Here is a 23509-nt window from a genome sequence, read left to right as displayed (position 1 = left end):
ATGGGGCAGAATGGGTGGGGCCAGCCAGGAGTGGGGTTTGGGAGTTCACTGAACCGCGCAGAATCTTCGCTAGAGGATCGCCTGAACTCGCATCGACACCACCTAAAAGTTCTCTAATGCAGTCTCATTAAATGCCGCTGGCTCATGACAGGCAGGAAGCACACCCGCCTGCTCGAGCTCCTTACCTGTCCTTTAAAGCCTTCTGCGCATGCGCATGGTGCATGCAGCGCCTGTGCGACGCTCTGCCGAGCAGCTAGAGCGTTGCGGAGGCTTGCGGAAGCGTCGCTGGCTACTACGATGCATGCGCGCGTCAAGCACGTGTGCAACCGCATCATGCACGTCCATGTTGGCGACGCCGGGCCTGTTCCAACCATACTGGTTGGAATGGGATCCGGAACCCACCCCTGGTAGACTGAGTGTCAACTCGCAAAGCATCCTTGGCCTGCTCTCGAGTTGTCATAGGCAAGGGGGATAGGAAACCGACGGAGCAGCATGGCAGCCAAAAACAGAAGTACACCCCAGACTTATCTTTCTCAAGGCCATCTCCCAGAGTTATCCACAATGGCTGGAGGGGAGTGATTGCTACAACCTGCAAAACTGCTCTGTTGGCGAATGTGATTGATGATGCACCTTGGAAGGAGGGGGGAAAACAGGGTCATGATTGGGCCATAAATTACGTGGGGTCAGAGTGGGCTTCATTTGGGAACATGCCGACATGGAGACCCCAATAAATAACTGGATTTCTTTTGAAGCTTGGCTCGAGGCTCATGATTTAATTAGGGCATCTGTTGGAACCCTGACACAGAGTTAGCCTGCAGTACCGCATTCGGACCACTGCGATACCCCCTGGCTCTCATATTGCAGCTCTCTAGATCTCTTCGGTCCCTGGCTCAGAGCTTCCTTCTTTTCTCTCTCCCCACCGCCTCCCAGGACCAAGCCCCCATGAGGAAGGCTATTTGCAGGACCAGCTGTACAATGAGATCAAGCCAGCCATTGCTGGAGCCAATTTCATCGTGAAGCACATGCAGGAGAAGAGCAACTATAATGAGGTAAGAGTGAAAAAAAAAAACCCCACCTTATAAGGTCACCAACTTAATTTTATTTTCTTCGGACTATCCTTCTGAATAGAATAGAACAACAGAGTTGGAAGGGACCTTGGAGGTCTTCTAGTCCAACCTACTGCTTAGGCAGGAAACCCTACACCACTTCAGACAAATGGATATCCCAGTGGTGAAATCTACATATATATATATTTTGGCCATTGGTTCTGTGGGCGTGGCTTGGTGGTAATCATGTGACTGGGTGGGCGTGGCCAACTTTCAAAAACTTTTAAAAGCATTTCTTTCCTGCTAGTTCGGGTGAAGAGGCAGGAAAAAATGCTTTAAAAAGTGGGGGTGGGGGAAGGTTCTGATGATCGTGTGGCTCACGGAAGCTTTTATTTTTTTTTAATACCGGTTCATAGAACCAACGACAATTGTCCCTACTGGTTCAGCCAAACCGGGCCGAACCAGGAGGATTTCACCCCTGGGTCATCCAACATCTTCTTAAAAACTTCCAGTGTTGGAACATTCACAAGCCTTTCAACGGATTAATTGTTCTCACTTCCTTATTTCCAGGTTGAATCTCTCCTGGATCCGTTTCCATCCATTATTCTTTGTCTGGCCTTCAGGTGCCTTGGAGAATAGCTTGACACCCCCCCTCCTCTCTGTGGCAGCCCCTCAAATATTGGAAGATGCTCTCCTGTCTCCCCTGGTCCTTCTCCTCACTAGAACAGCCATGTCTCTCTCTTTTTAATTATTTTTCCTTCCTTCCTTCCTTCCTTCCTTCCTTCCTTCCTTCCTTCCTTCCTTCTTTCCTCCCTCCCTCCCTCCCTCTCTCTTTCTCTCTTTCTTTCTCTCTCTCTCTCTCTCTTTCTTTCTTTCTTTCTCTCTCTTTCTTGTGCTTTGTAAAATAGCATGACCCCCTCCTCTCTGGGGCAGCCCCTTAAATATTGGAAGATGCTCTCCTGTCTCCCCTGGTCCTTCTCTTCACTAGACCAGCCATGTCTCTCTCTTTATTTTTTTCCTTCCTTCCTTCCTTCCTTCCTCCCCCCTCCCTCCCTCTTTCTTTCTTTCTTTCTTTCTTTCTTTCTTTCTTTCTTTTCTTTCTTTCTTTCTTTCTTTCTTTCTTTCGTGCTTTGTAAAATAGCTCCCCCCCCTCTCTGAGGCAGCCCCTCAAATATTGGAAGATGCTCTCCTGTCTCCCCTGGTCCTTCTCTTCACTAGATTAGTTTAGTTTAGTTTAGTTTATTGATCTTGTATGCCGCCCACTCCTGAAGGACTCCGGGCGGCTCACAATAAACAAGGGAAGGGGATAAATAAACAAAACAACACTTTAAAAAACACAACATTCACAGTTACCGTGGGGCTGGATGTTTCACAAGCCCCCCGGCCTGCTGGAGCAGCCAGAACTTGGTGGCTTTGCGGAAGGCCGGGGGGGGTAGTAAGGGTCCGGATCTCCACGGGGAGGTCGTTCCAAAGGGCCGGAGCTGCAACAGAGAAGGCCCTCCCCCGGGGAGTCACCAGCCGACATTGGTTGGCAGATGGAATCCAGAGGAGACCTAACCTGTGAGATCTAATCGGTCTATGGGAGGTAATCGGCAGGAGGCGGTCTCTCAGGTATCCAGGTCCGATGCCATGCAGGGCTTTATAGGTGACGACCAGCACCTTGAAGCGGATTCGGAGACTAATGGGTAGCCAGTGCAGCTCGTGGAGGATAGGTGTGACGTGGGTGTACCTGGGTGCACCCACAATCGCTCGCGTGGCTGCGTTCTGGACTAACTGAAGTCTTCGAACACTCTTCAAGGGCTGCCCCATGTAGAGCGCATTACAGTAATCCAGTCTTGAGGTTACAAGGGAGTGAGTGACTGTCTGAAGGGCCTCCCGATCCAGGTAGGGTCGCAATTGGTGCACCAGGCGAACCTGGGCAAAGGTCCCCCTGGTCACAGCCGACAGATGATGTTCTAAAGTCAGCTGGGAATCCAGGAGGACTCCCAAATTGTGGACCCTCTCTGAGGGGCGTATAATTTCACCCCCCAGCCTGAGAGATGGAATACTTGGCCAATCTTTGGGAGGGAACATCAGAAGCCACTCGGTCTTGTCTGGATTGAGTGCCAACTTGTTTACTCCCATCCAGACCCTAACAGCCTCCAGGCACTGGCACATCAGTGACATTAGCCATGTCTCTCAAGTTACAGCCATGCTGTAACTTGAATATTTTCATTTTCTGCAGCAGAATGTGGTCAGCAGGTGGTCAGAAATGGGGAAAACCCAAGAGAGGCATGCTGTGCTGTCGCAACTTACCTAAACTGGTTGCTGAATTAAGCCAGGTTTAAGCTTCGTCTGATATCCAAATGCCACAAGGCCAATGGTCTCCAAATTTGGCAACATTAAGACCTATTGCCTTCAACTCCCAGAATTCTTCAGTCAGCATGGCTGGCTGGGGGATTCTGGGAGTTGAAGGCCACAAGTCTTAAAGGCTGGCTGGGGAATTCTGGGAGTTGAAGGCCACAAGTCTTAAAGGCTGGCTGGGGAATTCTGGGAGTTTGAAGGCCACAAGTCTTAAAGGCTGGCTGGGGGATTCTGGGAGTTTGAAGGCCACAAGTCTTAAAGGCTGGCTGGGGGATTCTGGGAGTTGAAGGCCAGAAGTCTTAAAGGCTGACTGGGGAATTCTGAGAGTTGAAGGCCAGAAGTCTTAAAGGCTGGCTGGGGAATTCTGAGAGTTGAAGGCCAGAAGTCTTAAAGGCTGGCTGGGGGATTCTGGGAGTTGAAGGCCAGAAGTCTTAAAGGCTGGCTGGGGGATTCTGGGAGTTGAAGGCCACAAGTCTTAAAGGCTGACTGGGGAATTCTGGGAGTTGAAGGCCACAAGTCTTAAAGGCTGACTGGGGAATTCTGGGAGTTGAAGGCCACAAGTCTTAAAGGCTGGCTGGGGAATTCTGGGAGTTTGAAGGCCAGAAGTCTTAAAGGCTGACTGGGGAATTCTGAGAGTTGAAGGCCAGAAGTCTTAAAGGCTGACTGGGGAATTCTGAGAGTTGAAGGCCAGAAGTCTTAAAGGCTGGCTGGGGGATTCTGGGAGTTGAAGGCCAGAAGTCTTAAAGGCTGGCTGGGGGATTCTGGGAGTTGAAGGCCACAAGTCTTAAAGGCTGACTGGGGAATTCTGGGAGTTGAAGGCCACAAGTCTTAAAGGCTGACTGGGGAATTCTGGGAGTTGAAGGCCACAAGTCTTAAAGGCTGGCTGGGGAATTCTGGGAGTTTGAAGGCCAGAAGTCTTAAAGGCTGGCTGGGGGATTCTGGGAGTTGAAGGCCAGAAGTCTTAAAGGCTGACTGGGGAATTCTGAGAGTTGAAGGCCAGAAGTCTTAAAGGCTGGCTGGGGGATTCTGGGAGTTGAAGGCCAGAAGTCTTAAAGGCTGGCTGGGGGATTCTGGGAGTTGAAGGCCACAAGTCTTAAAGGCTGACTGGGGAATTCTGGGAGTTGAAGGCCACAAGTCTTAAAGGCTGGCTGGGGAATTCTGGGAGTTTGAAGGCCACAAGTCTTAAAGGCTGGCTGGGGAATTCTGGGAGTTGAAGGCCACAAGTCTTAAAGGCTGGCTGGGGGATTCTGGGAGTTGAAGGCCACAAGTCTTAAAGGCTGGCTGGGGAATTCTGGGAGTTTGAAGGTCACAAGTCTTAAAGGCTGGCTGGGGGATTCTGGGAGTTGAAGGCCACAAGTCTTAAAGGCTGGCTGGGGAATTCTGGGAGTTTGAAGGCCACAAATCTTAAAGGCTGACTGGGGAATTCTGGGAGTTTGAAGGCCACAAATCTTAAAGGCTGACTGGGGGATTCTGGGAGTTTGAAGGCCACAAATCTTAAAGGCTGACTGGGGAATTCTGGGAGTTTGAAGGCCACAAATCTTAAAGGCTGACTGGGGAATTCTGGGAGTTTGAAGGCCACAAGTCTTAAAGGCTGGCTGGGGAATTCTGGGAGTTGAAGGCCACAAATCTTAAAGGCTGGCTGGGGAATTCTGGGAGTTTGAAGGCCACAAATCTTAAAGGCTGACTGGGGGATTCTGGGAGTTTGAAGGCCACAAATCTTAAAGGCTGACTGGGGAATTCTGGGAGTTTGAAGGCCACAAATCTTAAAGGCTGACTGGGGAATTCTGGGAGTTTGAAGGCCACAAGTCTTAAAGGCTGACTGGGGAATTCTGGGAGTTTGAAGGTCACAAGTCTTAAAGGCTGGCTGGGGAATTCTGGGAGTTTGAAGGCCACAAATCTTAAAGGCTGACTGGGGAATTCTGGGAGTTTGAAGGCCACAAGTCTTAAAGGCTGACTGGGGGATTCTGGGAGTTTGAAGGCCACAAATCTTAAAGGCTGACTGGGGAATTCTGGGAGTTTGAAGGCCACAAATCTTAAAGGCTGACTGGGGAATTCTGGGAGTTTGAAGGCCACAAGTCTTAAAGGCTGGCTGGGGAATTCTGGGAGTTGAAGGCCACAAGTCTTAAAGGCTGGCTGGGGGATTCTGGGAGTTTGAAGGCCACAAATCTTAAAGGCTGACTGGGGAATTCTGGGAGTTTGAAGGCCACAAATCTTAAAGGCTGACTGGGGAATTCTGGGAGTTTGAAGGCCACAAGTCTTAAAGGCTGACTGGGGAATTCTGGGAGTTTGAAGGTCACAAGTCTTAAAGGCTGGCTGGGGAATTCTGGGAGTTTGAAGGCCACAAATCTTAAAGGCTGACTGGGGAATTCTGGGAGTTTGAAGGCCACAAGTCTTAAAGGCTGACTGGGGGATTCTGGGAGTTTGAAGGCCACAAATCTTAAAGGCTGACTGGGGAATTCTGGGAGTTTGAAGGCCACAAATCTTAAAGGCTGACTGGGGAATTCTGGGAGTTTGAAGGCCACAAGTCTTAAAGGCTGACTGGGGAATTCTGGGAGTTTGAAGGCCACAAGTCTTAAAGGCTGGCTGGGGAATTCTGGGAGTTTGAAGGCCACAAGTCTTAAAGGCTGACTGGGGAATTCTGGGAGTTTGAAGGCCACAAATCTTAAAGGCTGACTGGGGAATTCTGGGAGTTTGAAGGCCACAAGTCTTAAAGGCTGACTGGGGGATTCTGGGAGTTTGAAGGCCACAAATCTTAAAGGCTGACTGGGGGATTCTGGGAGTTTGAAGGCCACAAATCTTAAAGGCTGACTGGGGAATTCTGGGAGTTTGAAGGCCACAAGTCTTAAAGGCTGGCTGGGGAATTCTGGGAGTTTGAAGGCCACAAGTCTTAAAGGCTGGCTGGGGAATTCTGGGAGTTTGAAGGCCACAAATCTTAAAGGCTGACTGGGGAATTCTGGGAGTTTGAAGGCCACAAATCTTAAAGGCTGACTGGGGAATTCTGGGAGTTTGAAGGCCACAAGTCTTAAAGGCTGACTGGGGAATTCTGGGAGTTTGAAGGCCACAAATCTTAAAGGCTGACTGGGGAATTCTGGGAGTTTGAAGGCCACAAATCTTAAAGGCTGACTGGGGAATTCTGGGAGTTTGAAGGCCACAAGTCTTAAAGGCTGACTGGGGAATTCTGGGAGTTTGAAGGCCACAAATCTTAAAGGCTGACTGGGGAATTCTGGGAGTTGAAGGCCACAAATCTTAAAGGCTGACTGGGGAATTCTGGGAGTTTGAAGGCCACAAATCTTAAAGGCTGGCTGGGGAATTCTGGGAGTTGAAGGCCACAAATCTTAAAGGCTGACTGGGGAATTCTGGGAGTTGAAGTCCACAAGTCTTAAAGGCTGACTGGGGAATTCTGGGAGTTTGAAGGCCACAAGTCTTAAAGGCTGGCTGGGGGATTCTGGGAGTTGAAGGCCAGAAGTCTTAAAGGCTGACTGGGGAATTCTGAGAGTTGAAGGCCACAAGTCTTAAAGGCTGGCTGGGGAATTCTGGGAGTTGAAGGCCACAAGTCTTAAAGGCTGGCTGGGGAATTCTGGGAGTTGAAGTCCACAAATCTTAAAGGCTGACTGGGGAATTCTGGGAGTTGAAGTCCACAAGTCTTATTAGACTGTTCCTGCTGTGAACATACTATAGCTTTTGGAGGTGCTTGCAGAGTGTATGAAAGTCTTCGGCCCTTTTCCGATCCTATTATTTTACCCTTGTAGGAAAAGGACAACTGGAATCGCGTGGCTCGGACTGTGGACCGTCTCGGCCTCTTCTTGGTGACCCCCATCCTGAGTCTTGGGACTTTATGGATCTTCTTGGTGGGAATCTTCAACCACCCTCCCGCCCAGCCCTTTGAGGACGACTCTTACGACTACAATGAAAGTAACCCACGTTTTCTCTAAAGCCGAGGTCTGCCCTGCACTAGCATTGCTGATCAGAACATCCGTCACAGCTGCCAGATTCGGTGGGTCGCGATGGGAGATCGTACTGGCCCTTGCTGTGGCTCCCCCACCCCAAATATCCGGAGGGTTGGGATCCCTTAAGTTATTTTTGATTTTTGTTGCAATTTTATTCCTTAGGTTTCCCAGCCTTTGATAGGTTCTGACCTAGCCTTCCCCAGCATCACAAAGCCGAGTCCTTGTCCCCCCCCCCCAAAAAAAACCTTTGTATTTAATTTACAGTGGATTCCTCTCCAGCAAAGTCTTTCCTCTCCCTCAGTCTTTCAAGAGAGTTCACAATTACCGGCCTTTATCAGGCTTGGAGAGTGGCCATATCTTTCAGACGCCCCATAATATAGCAATAGCAATAGCAGTTAGACTTATATACCGCTTCATAGGGCTTTCAGCCCTCTCTAAGCGGTTTACAGAGTCAGCAAATTGCCCCCAACAACAATCCGTGTCCTCATTTTACCCACCTCGGAAGGATGGAAGGCTGAGTCAACCTTGAGCCGGTGAGATTTGAACAGCCGAACTGCAGAACTGCAGTCAGCTGAAGTAGCCTGCAGTGCTGCATTTAACCACTGCGCCACCTCGGCTCTTACTTGGCAAGAATGCAGGAATGGACTAATGGCCTCCTGCAAACTCCATTCCCCTTTCGTTCCTCTTTTATTCCCTATGGGCGGGGCCATTCACCGTCCACCTCTGGCTTTACTCCAAAGTCGACTCTTGTTCCTTAGTTTTTCCTTTCGTCTGGCAACTCTGCGCATGCGCACCCTGGGAACAGGCTCCAACTGTTCTTCTGCCTCACTGTTGTCCGACTTTGAAGGCAGCTGAGAACTGTCAGACGGCCCTGACCCCCTCTCTGTTTTCGATGCAGAGCCCTCATCCGAACCTCCCCCAGACTCCAGGATTGGCCCATGTTCCTCCCCAACCTCCTCACTGTCCGAATCTGCTGCCAGCTCCTCTGGCTGCTGGCGGGCCACAACAAGATACTTTGAGATGTTTGGACTTCAACTCCCAGAATTCTCTGCTGCCAGGGGAATGCTGGGAGTTGAAGTCCAGACATTGTACAGTTGCCAAGAATGAGAAATAGAGTTTAATAAAGACTTTTTTTTTCCAAGGGAGTTTGGGAATATCTGGGATGGCAAAGGGGTTTGTTTTGGTTGTTGTTTTTGAAGATTTTAAAAAGTTAGTTTGTTCTTCTTAGCAAGTTCTGTCAATTTAATCACCCATTCCTGCACAGGGCTAGTGCAGAATCTTTTCATCTTGGTACATAAATCTTGTTGCAGTAATCATATATGCCGAAATAAATTTCCATGATTTTTTTTCTCCTAACTCTGCACCCATCAGTCCTAAAAGGAAAAGTTTCAGTTGAATGCCGTTAATTCTTCTCTTACGACAACAGTTGTGCCCCAAATTTCTGGGGCCAAGCAAGACAGTTGTTAAGCGAGTCTTGCCCCATTTCATGAACTTTCTTGCCTCCGTTGTTAAACGAATCACTGCATTTGTTTCTAAAGTGGCTGTTAAGTGGCTTCCCCCTTGCCTTTGCTTATCAGAAGGTCGCAAAAGGGGACCACCTGACCCTGGGACACTGCAACCGTCATAAATACGAGTCAATTGCCTAGCCTCTGAGTTTTGTTCACGTGGCTATGGGGAGGCTGCGAAGGTCGTAAGTGTGAGGAATGGTCATGTCCCTTTTTTCAGTAGTGTTGTAACTTCAGATGGTCAATAAATGAACTGTTGTAAGATGAGGACTACCTGTGTTATCTTCTGTGTCTTTGAATCATTCTTTAAGGTTTTTTACGTGTCCATCAAGCATGTCCCTCTGTGTTGTTCATATTCCTGACAAATATTTGAAGTGCCTTTATCCATTCTAGATCAGGGGTGTCAAACTTGATTGCATTGACGGACGCATCAGGGATGTGACCTTAGGGGGTCGGGGGGACATGGCCAGATCAATGTCACGTGTTGGGGGCATCTGTGGTGGCCAGGTGCTAAGGCTGGACTTCCCTCAGACCCTCCCTCACTTTCATAATCTCCCTCCCTCTGTCAGCGTTCCAAGTATCATGTAGAATTAAATCAGAGTCCAAGGCAAAACGATCCTTAAAGTTCCAATTTAATAAATTAGACATCTTAGCATCTTAAATGTATTTGTTGTAAGCCACCCGAGTCCTTCGGGATTGGGCGGCCTATAAATTCATTAAATCTAATCTAATCTTTTTAGCACATCTGTGTTAATCCCAATACTGGAAATGGCATCAAAATTCCACCCAGTTGAAAGTTCAGGATCTTGTCCCCACACCCACAATCCATCACATGGTCCTATCTTCTTCTTCCACGCTGGCATCCACACCCAGCTTCTTCCGGTCAGGTGTACTGGTGCGGAGACAAAGGATGACCTTGGCTTCTAGTAAAGAATGAAAACAATACATTCTACAATCTCACTCCTGTTTATTCCCCCCTCCCATCAACTATACTAAAGAAACAGCATAATGAAATAAGAGAAAGTGTGGCAGACCAAAATTCTAAAAGGAATATAATTGCAGGCCTGACACCCTCCCTCCCTTCCTTTCTCCTTCCTTCCTTCTTTCCTTTATTCCTTCTTTCTTTCCTTCCTTCCTTCTTTCCTTCCTTCCTTTTCTTCTTTTTCCTTCCCTCTTCATTCTCCTTTCTTCTTCCTTCCCCTCTTTCCTTCTTTCTCCTTCCTTGCTCTCTTCCCAACTTTCCTTCTTTTTCTTTCCCTCTCCTTCTTTCCCTTTCTCCTTTCCTGTCCCTTCTTGCATGCTCAAATGCAAAAGGGGGAAACAGTTCTCGTCTTGTTTTGTTTTCAGTTTATTATACTAGCCCTCGGCCAGCGAAAACGAGGGATGTGGTGATTCAGTGGGGAAGACGCTGAGCTGGTTGATCAGAAAGGTCAGCAGTTTGGCGGTTCGAATCCCAAGTGCCGCATAACGGAGTGAGCTCCCCTTACTTGTCCCAGCTTCTGCCAATCTAGCAGTTCGAAAGCACGTAAAAAATTCAAGTAGAAAAATAGGAACCACCTTTGGTGGGAAGGTCACAGCGTTCCGTGCTCCTTCAGCGTTGAGTCATGCTGGCCACCATGAAAGAAGACCTTGAAAAATTAATTAAAAAAACATATCGGCAATGGCAGTGGAGAGTGGAAAACTGGTTAAGGGGCGTGGCCAGCCTGGGTCACTGCTGGTTCTGCGACCCAGGCCAAATTACCACTACCGGTTCGCCCGAACTGGTGCAAACCGGTAGAAACCCACCTCTTCCTGAGTGGGACCTGGATGGGAAAAAAAGGTTGATTTTTTTATGGCATGCTTCATTTAATCCTGCAAGGAAAGATTGAAAGCAAACAAGGTCCTGGCAGAAGAAGAACATCATGGCTTCCAAATCTAAGAGACCGGTTTGATGGATATGGCACAATAATAATAATAGGACAAACCAGGGGTCTCCAAGCTTGGCAACTTTAAGATGATTAGGGGATTGGTAGATAAAACATACAAAGAACGGTTGCAGGAATTGGGTATGTCTAGTTTAATAGAAAGAAGGACTAGGGGAGACATGATAGCAGCCTTCCAATATCTCAGGGGTTGTCACAAAGAAGAGGGAGTCAAACTATTCTCCAAAGCACCTGAGGGCAGAACAAGAAGCAATGGGTGGGAACTAATCAAGGAGAGAAGCAACCTGGAATTCAGGAGAAACTTCCTAACAATGAGGACAATTAACCAGTGGAACAGAAGTTGCCACCAGAAGTTGTGGCTCCACCATCACTGCAGGTTTTCAAGAAGAGATTGGACAACCATTTGTCTGAAACCCCTTGCTCTCAGCCTGCTGCTGAGAGCAAGGGGTTTGGACTAGAAGACCTCCAAGGTCCCTTCTAACTTTATTATTCTGTTAAAACTCCCAGCATTCCTCAGCCAGCAGGAATTCTGGGAATTGAAGTCTACAAGTCTTACATTTGCCAAGTCTGGAGACCCTGGTTATAAACTATTGGAAGCCCTGGGTTTATTTTTAATGCTAGGGACTGGACATACCTCCTGCCAGCTGTTGTGCTAGCTGTTGTGTGGAAATAAGGCCAGGAGGTCAGGTGTCGAGGAGAAGTGCTCAAGGCCATCGGGAAGCATCTCTCTCAGGACAGGTCCCATTACATAGAAAGCAGTTGAAGCTCCCTGGCTGAGAATGCAAAGCCTTGGGGTGAAGTTATGGGCGAGACAGCTGCCGCCAGAGAGTTTCCGGGAGTTGAGAAATGATGAAAACGCCACATTGACTGTTATTGTGAGTTTCCTAAATACACACCCACAGATAAGTAACAGAACATTTAATCAGCAGAATAAATAGCCCCCAGAAGATGTGGGTGCTCCAACACTGGATGTTTTTAAGAAGAAATTGGACTGTGTATTGGTGTAGGGTTTCCTGTTTGAGCAGGGGGTTGGACTACAGGATCTCAAAGCTCCCTTCCAACTCTGTTATCAGTCTGTCTTTGTTGTAAGTAGGTGGATGGGGAATAAGACTGAAAGAAACCCTCCAACAAAACAAACCCCGATGGTGAGAAAAGAAATAGAAAAAGAATTAGAAATTCTGTTTTATATAAAGCACCACTGAAAGCAAATTAAAAAAAAATACAGTCACCATGTGCTTTACTGCTCAACTATTTATCTGAAACAGGAAACTCTACTTAGAACAAAAAAGCATAGAGTATAGAGACCCAAATTTCAAAACACTGCCATCTATTGGTTAAATATTACTGTAGCTGTTGCATCAAAATACATTCCGACAATGAATTCCAACAAAGTAAGGTTTTACACTTAGGCAAAAAAACCAAAAGCAAAAAAACACTAGGTGGTATCTAGCACAATGTGTAATGCGAGGGAGAGTCCTAGTGGATAATCACTTAAATATGAGTGAGCCGTGGGCTGCAGTCCCCCCCCAAATGCCAACAGAGTCCTAGGCTGCATCAACGGAGAAATAGAATCAAAATCACGGGGAGTGTTAATACTACTTTATAAAGCCCAAAACATCTGAAACATGGCATCCAATTTTGGTTGTCTCGATACAGAAAGATGTTGACACTCTGGAAAGAGTGCAGAGAAGAGCAACAAAGAGCAACAAAAGATAATTAGGGGACTGGAGGATAAAAGATGCGAAGAACGGTTGCAAGTACTGGGTATTGTCTAGCTTAATGAAAAGAAGGACGAGGGGAGACAGGACAATAGAAGCCCAACATTTGAGGGGTTGCTACAAAGAAGTGGGGGGGGGGGTCAACCAATTCTGAGAATATATCAATTCTTGAATACAGCTCGTCTGCCTGGAATCCACACTGTATTTCGGACACTAATACAATTGAGCGAGTCCAGCAGGGGTGGGTTTCAGGCGGTTCGCGGCGGTCCCCGCAAACCGGTTGGTCGGCGAACCCGGAAGTAAGTAACTTCTGGGAACGCCGAAGGATCCACCCGCCCGCCCGCATTTCTTACCCGGTTTTGATGAGTTCTGCGCTTCCACGCATGCACAGAAGGCATACAGCGCCTGCGCGATCCTCCAGGAGCAGCTGGACATCGCACAGGCGCTAGTACGCATGCGTGCATTGCGTGCGTGCACGAGGACGCCGCCGGCCCCGTTCCAACCGAACCGGTTGGAACGGGGCGAGAAACCCACCCCTGGAGTCCAGAGGTATTTTGCAAGAAGCGTCCTCCGCTCCTCTGCTCACAACAGAATCCCTTATTCTACCAGGCTTGAAATTTTGGGCTTGGACAACCTAGAACTACGCCGACTAAGGTCTGACTTAAACATAGTACATAAAATCGTCTGCAGTGAACATATATTTTCCCCCACAACAATTCTGTAAAGTGAGTTTTATATATACGGTATATGTATGTATATGCATGTATATGTTTATATCAGTGGTGGGTTTCAAAAATTGTTCGAACCTACTCAGTGGGTGTGGCCTCCTTTGTGGGAGTGGCTTGCTGCCCATGTGACTGGATGGGAGTGGCTTGCCACCCATGTGACCGGATGGGAGTGGCTTGCCACCCATGTGACCGGATATGAAGATGCCAACGACACTTGTCAGAACCATCTTAAATTACCTCTCACACAGCACTGGCATGCATAAGAATAGGATGTCAACTTGTTTTTTAAAGGGCATCTTTGGTTTGCGTTAAAACAACTTCAACACACGCAATGTTCTGATTGCACCACAAACGCAGTAGTCATCTTACCTTTCACAGAGGCACTGAGTTTTATAAATAGGAGCATGATAGTGTAGAATAATCATATCCAAGGACCAGTGGTGGGTTTCAAAAAATTTTGGAACCTCTCCTGTAGGTGTGGCCTGCTTTCCGGGTCCACTGGTGGAACCTCTTCTAACCGGTTCGGTAGATTTGATGAACCGGTTCTACCGAATAGGTGCGAACTGGTAGGAACCCACCTCTGGTTTATATGTATTTTTATATACACCACACAATTTTATAAACAAATTTCATTTATTATACACATTACAAATATATACCGAAACGTACTCTACAGGTAGTCCTCGACTTATGACCACAACTGAGTCCCAAATTTATGTTGTTATGCTCCCGGGGCCTGAGACGTTGGTTAAGTGAGTTTTGCCCCATTTTGTGACCTTTCTTGCCACAGTTCTTAAATGAATATGTGTGTGTGTGTGTGTCTCTCTCTCTCTCTCTCGTATTGTACTGTAAACTAGGGCATACAAAATCTTTGCTAGACCAATCCTTGAATACAGCTATCTGGAATCCGCACTGTATAGCGGGCATTAACACAATTGAGCGAGTCCAGAGGTATTTCGCGAGAAGAGTCCTCCACTCCTCTGCTCACAACAGAATCCCTTATTCTACCAGGCTCCAAATTTTGGGCTTGGACAACCTGGAACTACACCAAGTTCTGACCTAAGTGTAGTACACAAAATTGTCTGCTACAACGTCCTACCCGCCAACGACTCCTTCAGCTTCAACCTCAATAACACACGGGCAAACAATAGATACAAACTCAAGGTCAACCGCTCCAAACTCGATTGCAGAAAATGCGACTTCAGCAACAGAGTGGTCGACGCCTGGAATGCTCTACCTGGCTCCGTTGTTAGATCCCCAAACCCCCATAATTTTAATCTAAGACTGTCTACTGTTGACCTCACCCCATTCCTTAGAGGTCCGTAAAGGGGGCGTGCATAAGCGCACCAGTGTGCCTACCGTCCCTGTCCTATTGCCCCCATTTATTCATACCCATTTCCTGTGTTCATGTCCATGTTTATACTTAGATCTGCTATCTTGTACATGTTGAAGTCCACAAGTCTTAAGTTCCCAAGTTTGGACACCCTTGTGTTAGATGAAAGGGCAATTGTTAAATTGGTCACACGGTTGTTAAATGAACCTGGCTTCCCCACTGACTGTGCTTGTCATAAGATCTCGGGTGAGGATCCCCTGACCTGCAACCGTCATATATATGAGTCAGTTGCCAAGTGTTTGAATTTTGACCATGTGACCATGGAGAGGCTACAATGCTTATAAGTGTGAAAAATGATCCTGTTACTTTTTTTCAATGCTGTCATAACTTCAAACTAAAATGAATTTTGGTAAGCGGAGGACTGTCTATAGAACTGGTTGTGTCTTTTCCAGCAGATGAATTATAATCCAAAATTATGAAAGCTTGAGCTTGGTTTAAAATCCGTCCGTTGGAGAAGGTGCTATAGGAATTCTGATCTTTTTCGCCCCACTGGAGACTAACATAGCATTGGTAACTTGGCTCATTCATGGCTTAACTGTTGTGGCCCTCCAGCAGACAGTGGAGCTGATGGCAGACTTAGCCAGTGAGGAGGTTGGGGAGGAACATGGGCCAGTCCTGGAGCCTGGGGGAGGCAGAGAGGGAGCCAGGGCTGTCAGTTCAGAGTCGGAGATCAGTGGGGCAGAAGAACAGGTGGAGCCTGTTCCTGGGGTGCATATGTGCAGAATTCCCAGATGAAGGGAACACCTAAGGAACAAGGGTCGACTTGGGAGTAAGGCCACAGGTGGATGGTGGACAGCCCCTCCCATAGGGAATAAAAGAGGAGCGAAAGGGGGGCAGGGAGTTTGCAGGAGGCCATGAGTTCATTCAATACAATAATACAATACAATAGCAGAGTTGGAAGGGACCTTGGTGGTCTTCTAGTCCAACCCTCTGCCTAGGCAGGAAACCTTATACCGTTTCAGACAAATGGCTATCCAACATCATTCCTGCATTCTTGCCAAGTATTTCAGCATATGAATAATATCGCCCTGGCCACTCTCCAAGCCTGACAAAGGTCGGTAAATGGGAACTACCTGGAAAGACGGTGGGAGAGGAAAGACTTTGCTGGAGAGGAATTCACTGTCAATTAAATAAAAAGGGTTTTATCGTGACGAGAACTCGGCTTCGTGCTGCTGGGGAATCCAAGGTCAGAGCGTTAACGAAGTTAGCCCTGGCATTCTCTCCACCTTTCCCTCTCCAGGGGAGACTCTCCCCACCTCCAAAAATCAAAACAAGGGCTTAAGTTTTTCAGGTATCCCGGAAGGTGGTGAGAACAGGCAGTACTTAAAAATTGAGCCCTTCCTCTTCAGCCCCGCATTGTTCCCAGCGTTGAGCTGCCGAAGCAGCTGACAATGCCCAGCATAACAGCTGACCCATAACTATCTTGGAAAGGGGGGGTTGCCATGTGGGTGGGGGCGGGAGGGGCTGGGCTGTGGCTCAAAATAACGTCCCAGATCTTCCAGCTTACATCAGTGGCCCCATTGCTGCCGAGGAACAAAGAACGAACAGTGCGCAGCCATATAACAATGAGGATCAGATGCTCAAGTTTAGCACTTCTGTTCAGCTTCTTTGCCGGTAAGTTAGGATCCCTGCAGATAATTCGCTCGCCGATGGGGAGGTGAGGTGGGATCAGGGATGAAATCTACTTACCTTCGCTACCGGTTCGCAAATGTGAGCGCAGGAAATTCTGCTTCCTAGCTAATATAAATTGTGCGTCACAGCTGATCGTTGGAAATACTGCTTCGCCCGAACCGGTAGCATTTCACCTCTGAGTGGGATGGGAGCAGGGGTGGGTTCCTGCCAGTTCTAAGCTCTTCTATAGAAGAGGTTCCACAAATCTACAGTGCCGTTTAGAACCGGTTCCAGCTCCCTCCCTCCCGCCCGTCCGCACATCATCAAGATGAAGAGCTAGAGGAGGAATTCTGGGAGTTGAAGTCTGGAGATTTCGATGGTCCGATTCTGGAGGTTTGGAGGTTTTGGTGCTCCAATTCTGGAGGTTTTGGTGCTCCAAAACTGCATTTTTGATGCTCCAATTCTGGAGATTTTGATGGTCTAATTCTGGAGGTTTGGAGGTTTTGGTGCTCCAATTCTGGAGGTTTTGGTGCTCCAAAGCTGCATTTTTGATGCTCCAATTCTGGAGGTTTTTTGTGCTCCAATTCTGGAGGTTTTGATACTCCAAAACTGGAGGTTTTAAAGAAGAGATTGGAGGGCCTTTTGTCTGAAATGGTTTAGGGTTTCCTGTCTGAGCAGGGGGGGTGGACTAGAAGACCTCCAGGGTCCCTTCCAACTCTGTTATTCTGTTATTTTGTTAAGATCCCTCTCCCAGTTACTACTATTAAGCCAGGCACCACCTGTGCATTTGCTTTTTCATCTGATATTTTAACACAAGATTTAACATTTCATTAGCAATTTATCGTCTTCGGATACAATTCCTCCAACTCTGGAGTTTCAAAATCATTCTTTACAAAGTTTTTTTTTTTTTTTTAAATCTCTTAGCCTATTTTTGTAAGTCTGGCATGTCAATCACATCTCTTTGTTTCGTTTTTTCCTCATCTCCCTGCGGAATTCCTGCACGTCCCTGTCAGAGAGAACGAAGGGTAGAGAGAAGCCGCACCGCTCTGCGGTTGTTGTTTTTAACTTCCGTCACCTGTTGGCATCTTTGCTGAACAGATGGGATTCCTTTCTCCTCCCTTCATTCTGAACATATCTAAAGAATGGAAGAAAGAGCGGAAGAACACAAGAAAGCCTTGTCTTTTCCCTGGCAACATTGTTGGCTTGTTTTGAAGCCTTTTTGACACCGTCTCTATCACAGCTTTGTCATTTCTTGTCCTTAGGAAGCTGTTTTACTACCAGTTCAGGGACTGTTGTGGCTTGCCAGATGTCAGCGGAGCTGGCGGCAAACTCAGATGATGAGGAGGTTGAGGGAAAACCTGGGCCAGTCCTGGAGTTTGGGGAAGGCTGTGACGGATGCTCTGCGTCGGAAGCAGAGAGAGAGAGAGAGCCAGGGCCGTCTGACATTTCCCAGCTGCCTTCGGAGTCAGAGATAAGTGGGGAGGAAGAACAGCTGGGGCCTGTTCCAGATGTGTGTAGGGGCAGAGCTGTTAGGAGAGGAGGACAACTGAGGACAAGGAGCTGACTCGGGAAGAAAGGCACACATGGGCGCTGAATGGCCCCTCCCTGGCTGGAGAATAAATAGAAGGAAAGTGGAGTGGTGGTCGTAGGAGACAACAGTTCGTATTTCTGAAGATTTTGCTCATTGTGATTCGTGCCTCAGGGACTGCTTGCCAGAACTTAATTTACAGCTTTGGCGCTGGAAGCTCCCAGCCTGGCAATTATCTCAAGGAACTGATAAGGTCTTTTACTGCAGTTAACCCTTTGAAGGTTTATTGCCTGGACTTTTTGGTGTGAGAATGCCATTAATTCACAGTAGCTAAATAAAGAGGGGTTTTTCAGGACAAGGAGTCTGTTTATTGGTTTTGCTAAGGTTGGGTCAGAACAGAGGCATCAAGAGAGAGGGAAAACGTTGTGGGAAGAAATATCCATCTGGTTCAGTTCCAAGCAGGGAGAAAGGTGTTAGAATGCAGCCGTGCGATATTATACCTCGGTACACCCACGTTACACCTGTCCTCTGCGAGCTGCACTGGCTTGCTATCCGGTCGCAATTCAAGGTGTTGGTTATTACCTTTAAAGCCCTACATGGCTTAGGGCCAGTATACCTGTGAGACCGCCTACTGCTATATACCTCCAAGCGGCCGGTAAGATCCCACAGGGTGGGCCTTCTTCAGATGCCGTCAGCCAGACAGTGAAGGGACTCAGGTTTGGATACACTCTCTCAATTCCCCCGCGTCGCTTAAACCCAGAGAAGCAAAAAAAAAAAAAAAACAAACAAACAAACCCAACCCCACAGAAACGAAAAACAAACCCCAAAGTTAAAACTAACCAAGTTTAACCTCTTTGGGGATGCAGTCGGTACAATTCGGTAGGGGCTAAACAATGCTGTGTGAACCACCGAGCCTCTCAGGGGCTATTCTTGGATTTTGCAAGATTTATTGAATCTGGAATTTCTAATCTCGGCTTCGCCCCTCATTTCTCGTACGATTTTAACTCTTTGGGGAAGTTGGACAAACACGAAAGGAAGGGGATTCTTGTCGACCATTTGGGGTGATTCCTAAAGATACCCTTAAAGGGGAGCTCAAGAGGAAGGTTTTCCAAGTAATCCTCGGCTTACGACCACAACCGAGCCCAACATTTCTGTTACTAAGTGAGACACGTGTTAGGTGTGTTTTGACCCATTTTATAACCTTTCTTGCCACAGATTCTGTAAACCGCTCAGAGGGTTGTAAAGCACAGTGAAGCAGTATATAAGTCTAAAGTGCTATTGCCCTTCCTTCCTTCCTTCCTTCCTTCCTTCCCCCCTCCTACTCCCTTCTGTCTGGGCCTAGTCTCTCTCTCCTTCCTTCCTTCCTTCCCCCCTCCTCCCTCCCTTCCTCCTATCTGGGCCTAGTCTCTCTCTCCTTCCTTCCTTCCTTCCCTCCCTCCCTCCTTCCTTCCTTCCTTCCTTCCCCACTCCTCCCTCCCTTCCTCCTGTCTGGGCCTAGTCTCTCTCTCCTTCCTTCCTTCCCTCCCTCCCTCCCTCCTTCCTTCCTTCCTTCCTTCCCCACTCCTCCCTCCCTTCCTCCTGTCTGGGCCTAGTCTCTCTCTCCTTCCTTCCTTCCTTCCTTCCTTCCTTCCTTCCTTCCTTCCTTCCTTCCTTCCTTCCTTCCTTCCTTCTTTCCTTCCATAGTGGCGCAATGGTTAGAATGCAGCATTGCAGGCTGACTCTGCCCATTGCTAGGAGTTCAATCATGACTGGTTCAAGGTTGACTCATCCTTCCATCCTTCCAAGGTAAAATGAGGACCCAGATTGTTGGGGTGCAAGAGGCTGACTCTGTAAACCACTTAGGGAGGGCCATAACGCACTGTGAAGCAGTATATAAGTCTAAGTGCTATTGCCCTTCCTTCCTTCCTTCCTTCCTTCTTTCCTTCCTTCCTTCCATGGTGCGCAGTGGTTAGAATGCAGTGTTGCCGACTGCCAGCAGTTCGATCCTGACCAGCTCAAGGTTGACTCAGCCTTCCATCCTTCCGAAGTTGGTAAAATGAGAACCCAGATTGTTGGGGGCAGGAGGCTGATTCTGTAAATTACTTAGAGAGGGCTGAAAAGCCCAGTGAAGCGGTATATAAGTCTAAGGGCTATTGCTAATGTTGTGCATCTCCCTCGAGGTTCTATTTATAAGACCTGTTTGTCTATCTTAACACTTGGTCAGGCTAGCTTGGCTGTTAATTGTTTGAGGATAGGATTTCTTTCCGATGGTTTCCAGCTGAACTTTGAATCCTGACTGACACAAGCCAACAAAACGCTTGGAAGTCAAAACGTGATCAGCCTAAATTTACACCCGATTTCCTTTTAGAGGCAGAAATCTGCAGGTAGTCCTTGATTTATGACCACAATTGAACCCAAAATTTATGGGGCTAAATGAGACATTTGTTAAGTGAGCTTGGCCCCACTTTTCTTGCATGTCTATATTGTGCTGGCTGGGGAATTCTGGGAGTTGAAGTCCACCATCATCTTAGAAGGTGCCAAAATTGAGAAACACTGACTTAACATGACCCCAGTCAGAGCGAGAAAATGCCAAAGCGTGGGATGATAAAACCCCAGCGTGGCATTCGCCCGCATCAAAATTCGGACTCCCACGCTCCCAGGCCAAGCAGTGGCAATTATCCTAATGCAGGTTAATCTGTCAAAGTTTCTCCCCAGGCTGAGCCCTTAGAGTCTATTGGGTGGTTTGCTGTTCTCTAATAATTTAATAATGGAAAGGATTTTTTTTTTTTAAAGTCATTAGCCAGGCAACGAACTGTGCACCAGATAGGGAGGGATTCCAGCCACAAACCGGAGCGCCGTTTATTATTAATCCATTTGGACCGAAAACAAAACGCCCGCTTCCCTAATTAAATGCTCATTTTAGTACTGAAATGGCCCAGGAGTTAATCTGTTGTTGCGTTTATATTTTAATGCAGACCAAACATGATCAGAGAAAAGGCAACAGAGAGATAGAGGAGGATGCAGATGAGGGTTTTTTTTTCCCATTAAAAAAAACACCCATCTTTTTGCATATTTAAGACAGCGTATGTGATAGGATAAGGGATGCGGTGGTTCAGTGGCTAAACGCTGAGCTTTTCGATCAGAAGAGTCGGCAGTTCGGCGGTTCGGATCCCTAGTGCCACGTAACGGAGTGAGCTCCCGTGACTTGTCCAGCTTCTGCCAACCTAGCAGTTTGACAGCATGTAAAAATTCAAGTAGAAAAATAGGGACCACCTTTGGTGGGAAGGTCACAGCCTTCCGTGCTCCTTCAGCATTGAGTCATGCTGGTCACCATGAAAGAAGACCTTGAAAAACTAATTAAAAAAATATGTTGGGAATGGCAATGTGTTAGATTTCAATGTAATGCGACTTCACATGTATACTGTTTTTCTTTAATTTCTCTGTAAAAATAGGATAAGTTAAGTACATTGACATATAGTGGAAATACACCAAGGGGAGGAGGAGTGGGATAGAAGAAAGATGGGTAGAGAGGGCGGGAGAGAGGATGGGAGGGAGGGTGAGAAGGAAGGGAGGGAGTGGATCGGGAGAGGGGAGTGGTAGAGGGGGAGGGGAAGTAGGGTAGAGAGGTGATGATGGAGGGAAGATAGAAAGTTGGAGGGGGGTGGAAGAAAGAGGTGTACGGAGTGGAAGAGGTATATTGGGTTTCTATTTTGGGGGGTACTGTTGACAAGAGGAATTGCTGCGATTATTGTTTAGTGTTGTATGGCTCCGGCTATGCACAGTATATATGCGAGTGTATGAAAATGAAAAAATGGAAAATAAAAACCTTTTTCAAGAAAAATAGGGACCACCTTTGGTGGGAAGGGAATAGTGTTCTGTGTGCCTTCGACGTTTAGTCATGCCGGCCACATGACCACGGAGACGTCTTCGGACAGCACTGGCTCTTGGGCTTTGAAATGGAGATGAGCACCACCCCCTAGAGTTGGGAACGACTAGGACAAATGTACGAGGAGAACCGTTACCTTTACTTATGTGATATATAGGTCTGGCAAAAATGCATTCACGTCAAAATTGGAAAGGGGCAGCAGATATTGGCAGCTGGCTTTCCTGAGAAGTTCAGAAGACCCTTTTCCTAAAATGCATCAGGAGTAGTTTAATTGTGGGCTGTGTTCAGACATTATCTTAAACCCAGATTAGTCAAAGCAATAGCAATAGCAATAGCAATAGCAGTAGACTTATATACCACTTCATAGGCCTTTCAGGCCTTTCTAAGCGGTTTACAGAGAGTCAGCATATTGCCCCCAACAATCTGGGTCCTCATTTTACCCACCTCAGAAGGAGGGAAGGCTGAGTCAACCCTGAGCCGGTGAGATTTGAACCGCTGACCTGCTGATCTAGCAGTAGCCTGCAGTGCTGCATTTAACCACTGCGCCACCTTGGCTCTTGATCAGAGCCAAAGACCTGATCAGGACATTTGTTCAATTTGCTAAGCTTGGTTAACTAGCCTTATTATTAAGGTTGGGTTATTTGGGTGGGTGGGTGGGTGGGCTTCATATGTTCTGCCAACTTAGATTGGTCGGTTGGTTGGTTTATGGTCTGGTGAATTATGGGTTAATCCAGTAACCAAGTTAAGTGTCTATGGAGATTCTCAGTCGTCCAGGTAATGGTTTTCCCAAAGGTAGACTTTCTGGTTCTTCTTTGAAGGCGTTTTGCTTCTCATCCAAGATGCTTCTCCTGCTCTGACTTGATGGTGTGGAATGGAAGGATTGATATTCCTTGCAGACAGCTGGTCATTTGCATCCTTTTAGAGAGTCATTGAGGCCACTTGGAGGTTTATCTGTGTCCTCAGGTGACCCTCAGGATTCATATTCCTTGTAGACAGCTGGTCATTTGCATCCTTTTAGAAGGTCGTTGAGGCCACTTGGAGGTTTATCTGTGTCCTCAGGTGACCCTCAGGATTCATATTCCTTGTAGACAGCTGGTCATTTGCATCCTTTTAGAGGGTCCTTGAGGCCACCTGGACATTTATCTGTGTCCTCAGGTGACTCTCAGGATTCATATTCCTTGTAGAGAGCTAGTCATTTGCATCCTTTTAGAGGGTCCTTGAGGCCACTTGGACATTTATCTGTGTCCTCAGGTGACCCTTAGGATTCATATTCCTTGCAGGCAGCTGGTCATTTGCATCCTTTTAGAGGGTCCTTGAGGCCACTTGGAGGTTATCTGTGTCCTCAGGTGACCCTCAGGATTCATATTCCTTGTAGAGAGCTAGTCATTTGCATCCTTTTAGAGGGTCCTTGAGGCCACTTGGAGGTTTATCTGTGTCCTCAGGTGACCCTTAGGATTCATATTCCTTGCAGACAGCTGGTCATTTGCATCCTTTTAGAGGGTCCTTGAGGCCACTTGGAGGTTATCTGTGTCCTCAGGTGACCCTCAGGATTCATATTCCTTGTAGACAGCTGGTCATTTGCATCCTTTTAGAGAGTCGTTGAGGCCACTTGGAGGTTGATCTGTGTCCTCGGGGTTACCTGAGTGGTGCAAATGTGTGTGGAGCCTTCTTAGAACTGCTGAAAGGACTCCTGTGTTGTAGACTGGAGATAGCCAATGTCAAACCAGCGGTCTTCTCTCTCCAAAATGTAGACTTTGCTGTCTTCAAAAGAGCAGACTTTGCCTTTCAAATGCAACTGGACTGTTGAATCTGGTCCTGACAGGTTCTCTTATGTTGTGCCATGCATCTGTGAAGTGGTTGTTTTGTTTCCCCAATGTACAGATCTGCACATGACTCACTGCAT

The 23509-nt window shown here is 47.4% G+C and overlaps 1 protein-coding gene across 1 annotated transcript in view; it reads left to right on the top strand.

The window, feature by feature from the left end:
• CHRND (cholinergic receptor nicotinic delta subunit) overlaps positions 1-7321 on the top strand; it is a 28419-nt gene extending 21098 nt beyond the window's left edge. The window contains exons 11-12 of the mRNA XM_032225850.1: positions 931-1049; positions 7139-7321. Of these exons, the coding sequence (XP_032081741.1) occupies positions 931-1049; positions 7139-7321 (302 nt within the window). The remainder of the gene's footprint in view (positions 1-930; positions 1050-7138) is intronic.
• Positions 7322-23509: the final 16188 nt, after the last annotated feature.

The sequence above is a fragment of the Thamnophis elegans genome, chromosome 10 (assembly GCF_009769535.1).
Source record: "Thamnophis elegans isolate rThaEle1 chromosome 10, rThaEle1.pri, whole genome shotgun sequence".
Taxonomy (NCBI): domain Eukaryota; kingdom Metazoa; phylum Chordata; class Lepidosauria; order Squamata; family Colubridae; genus Thamnophis; species Thamnophis elegans.
Note: the sequence above shows the minus strand (reverse complement) of the source record. Positions and strands in the feature narration are given on the sequence as shown.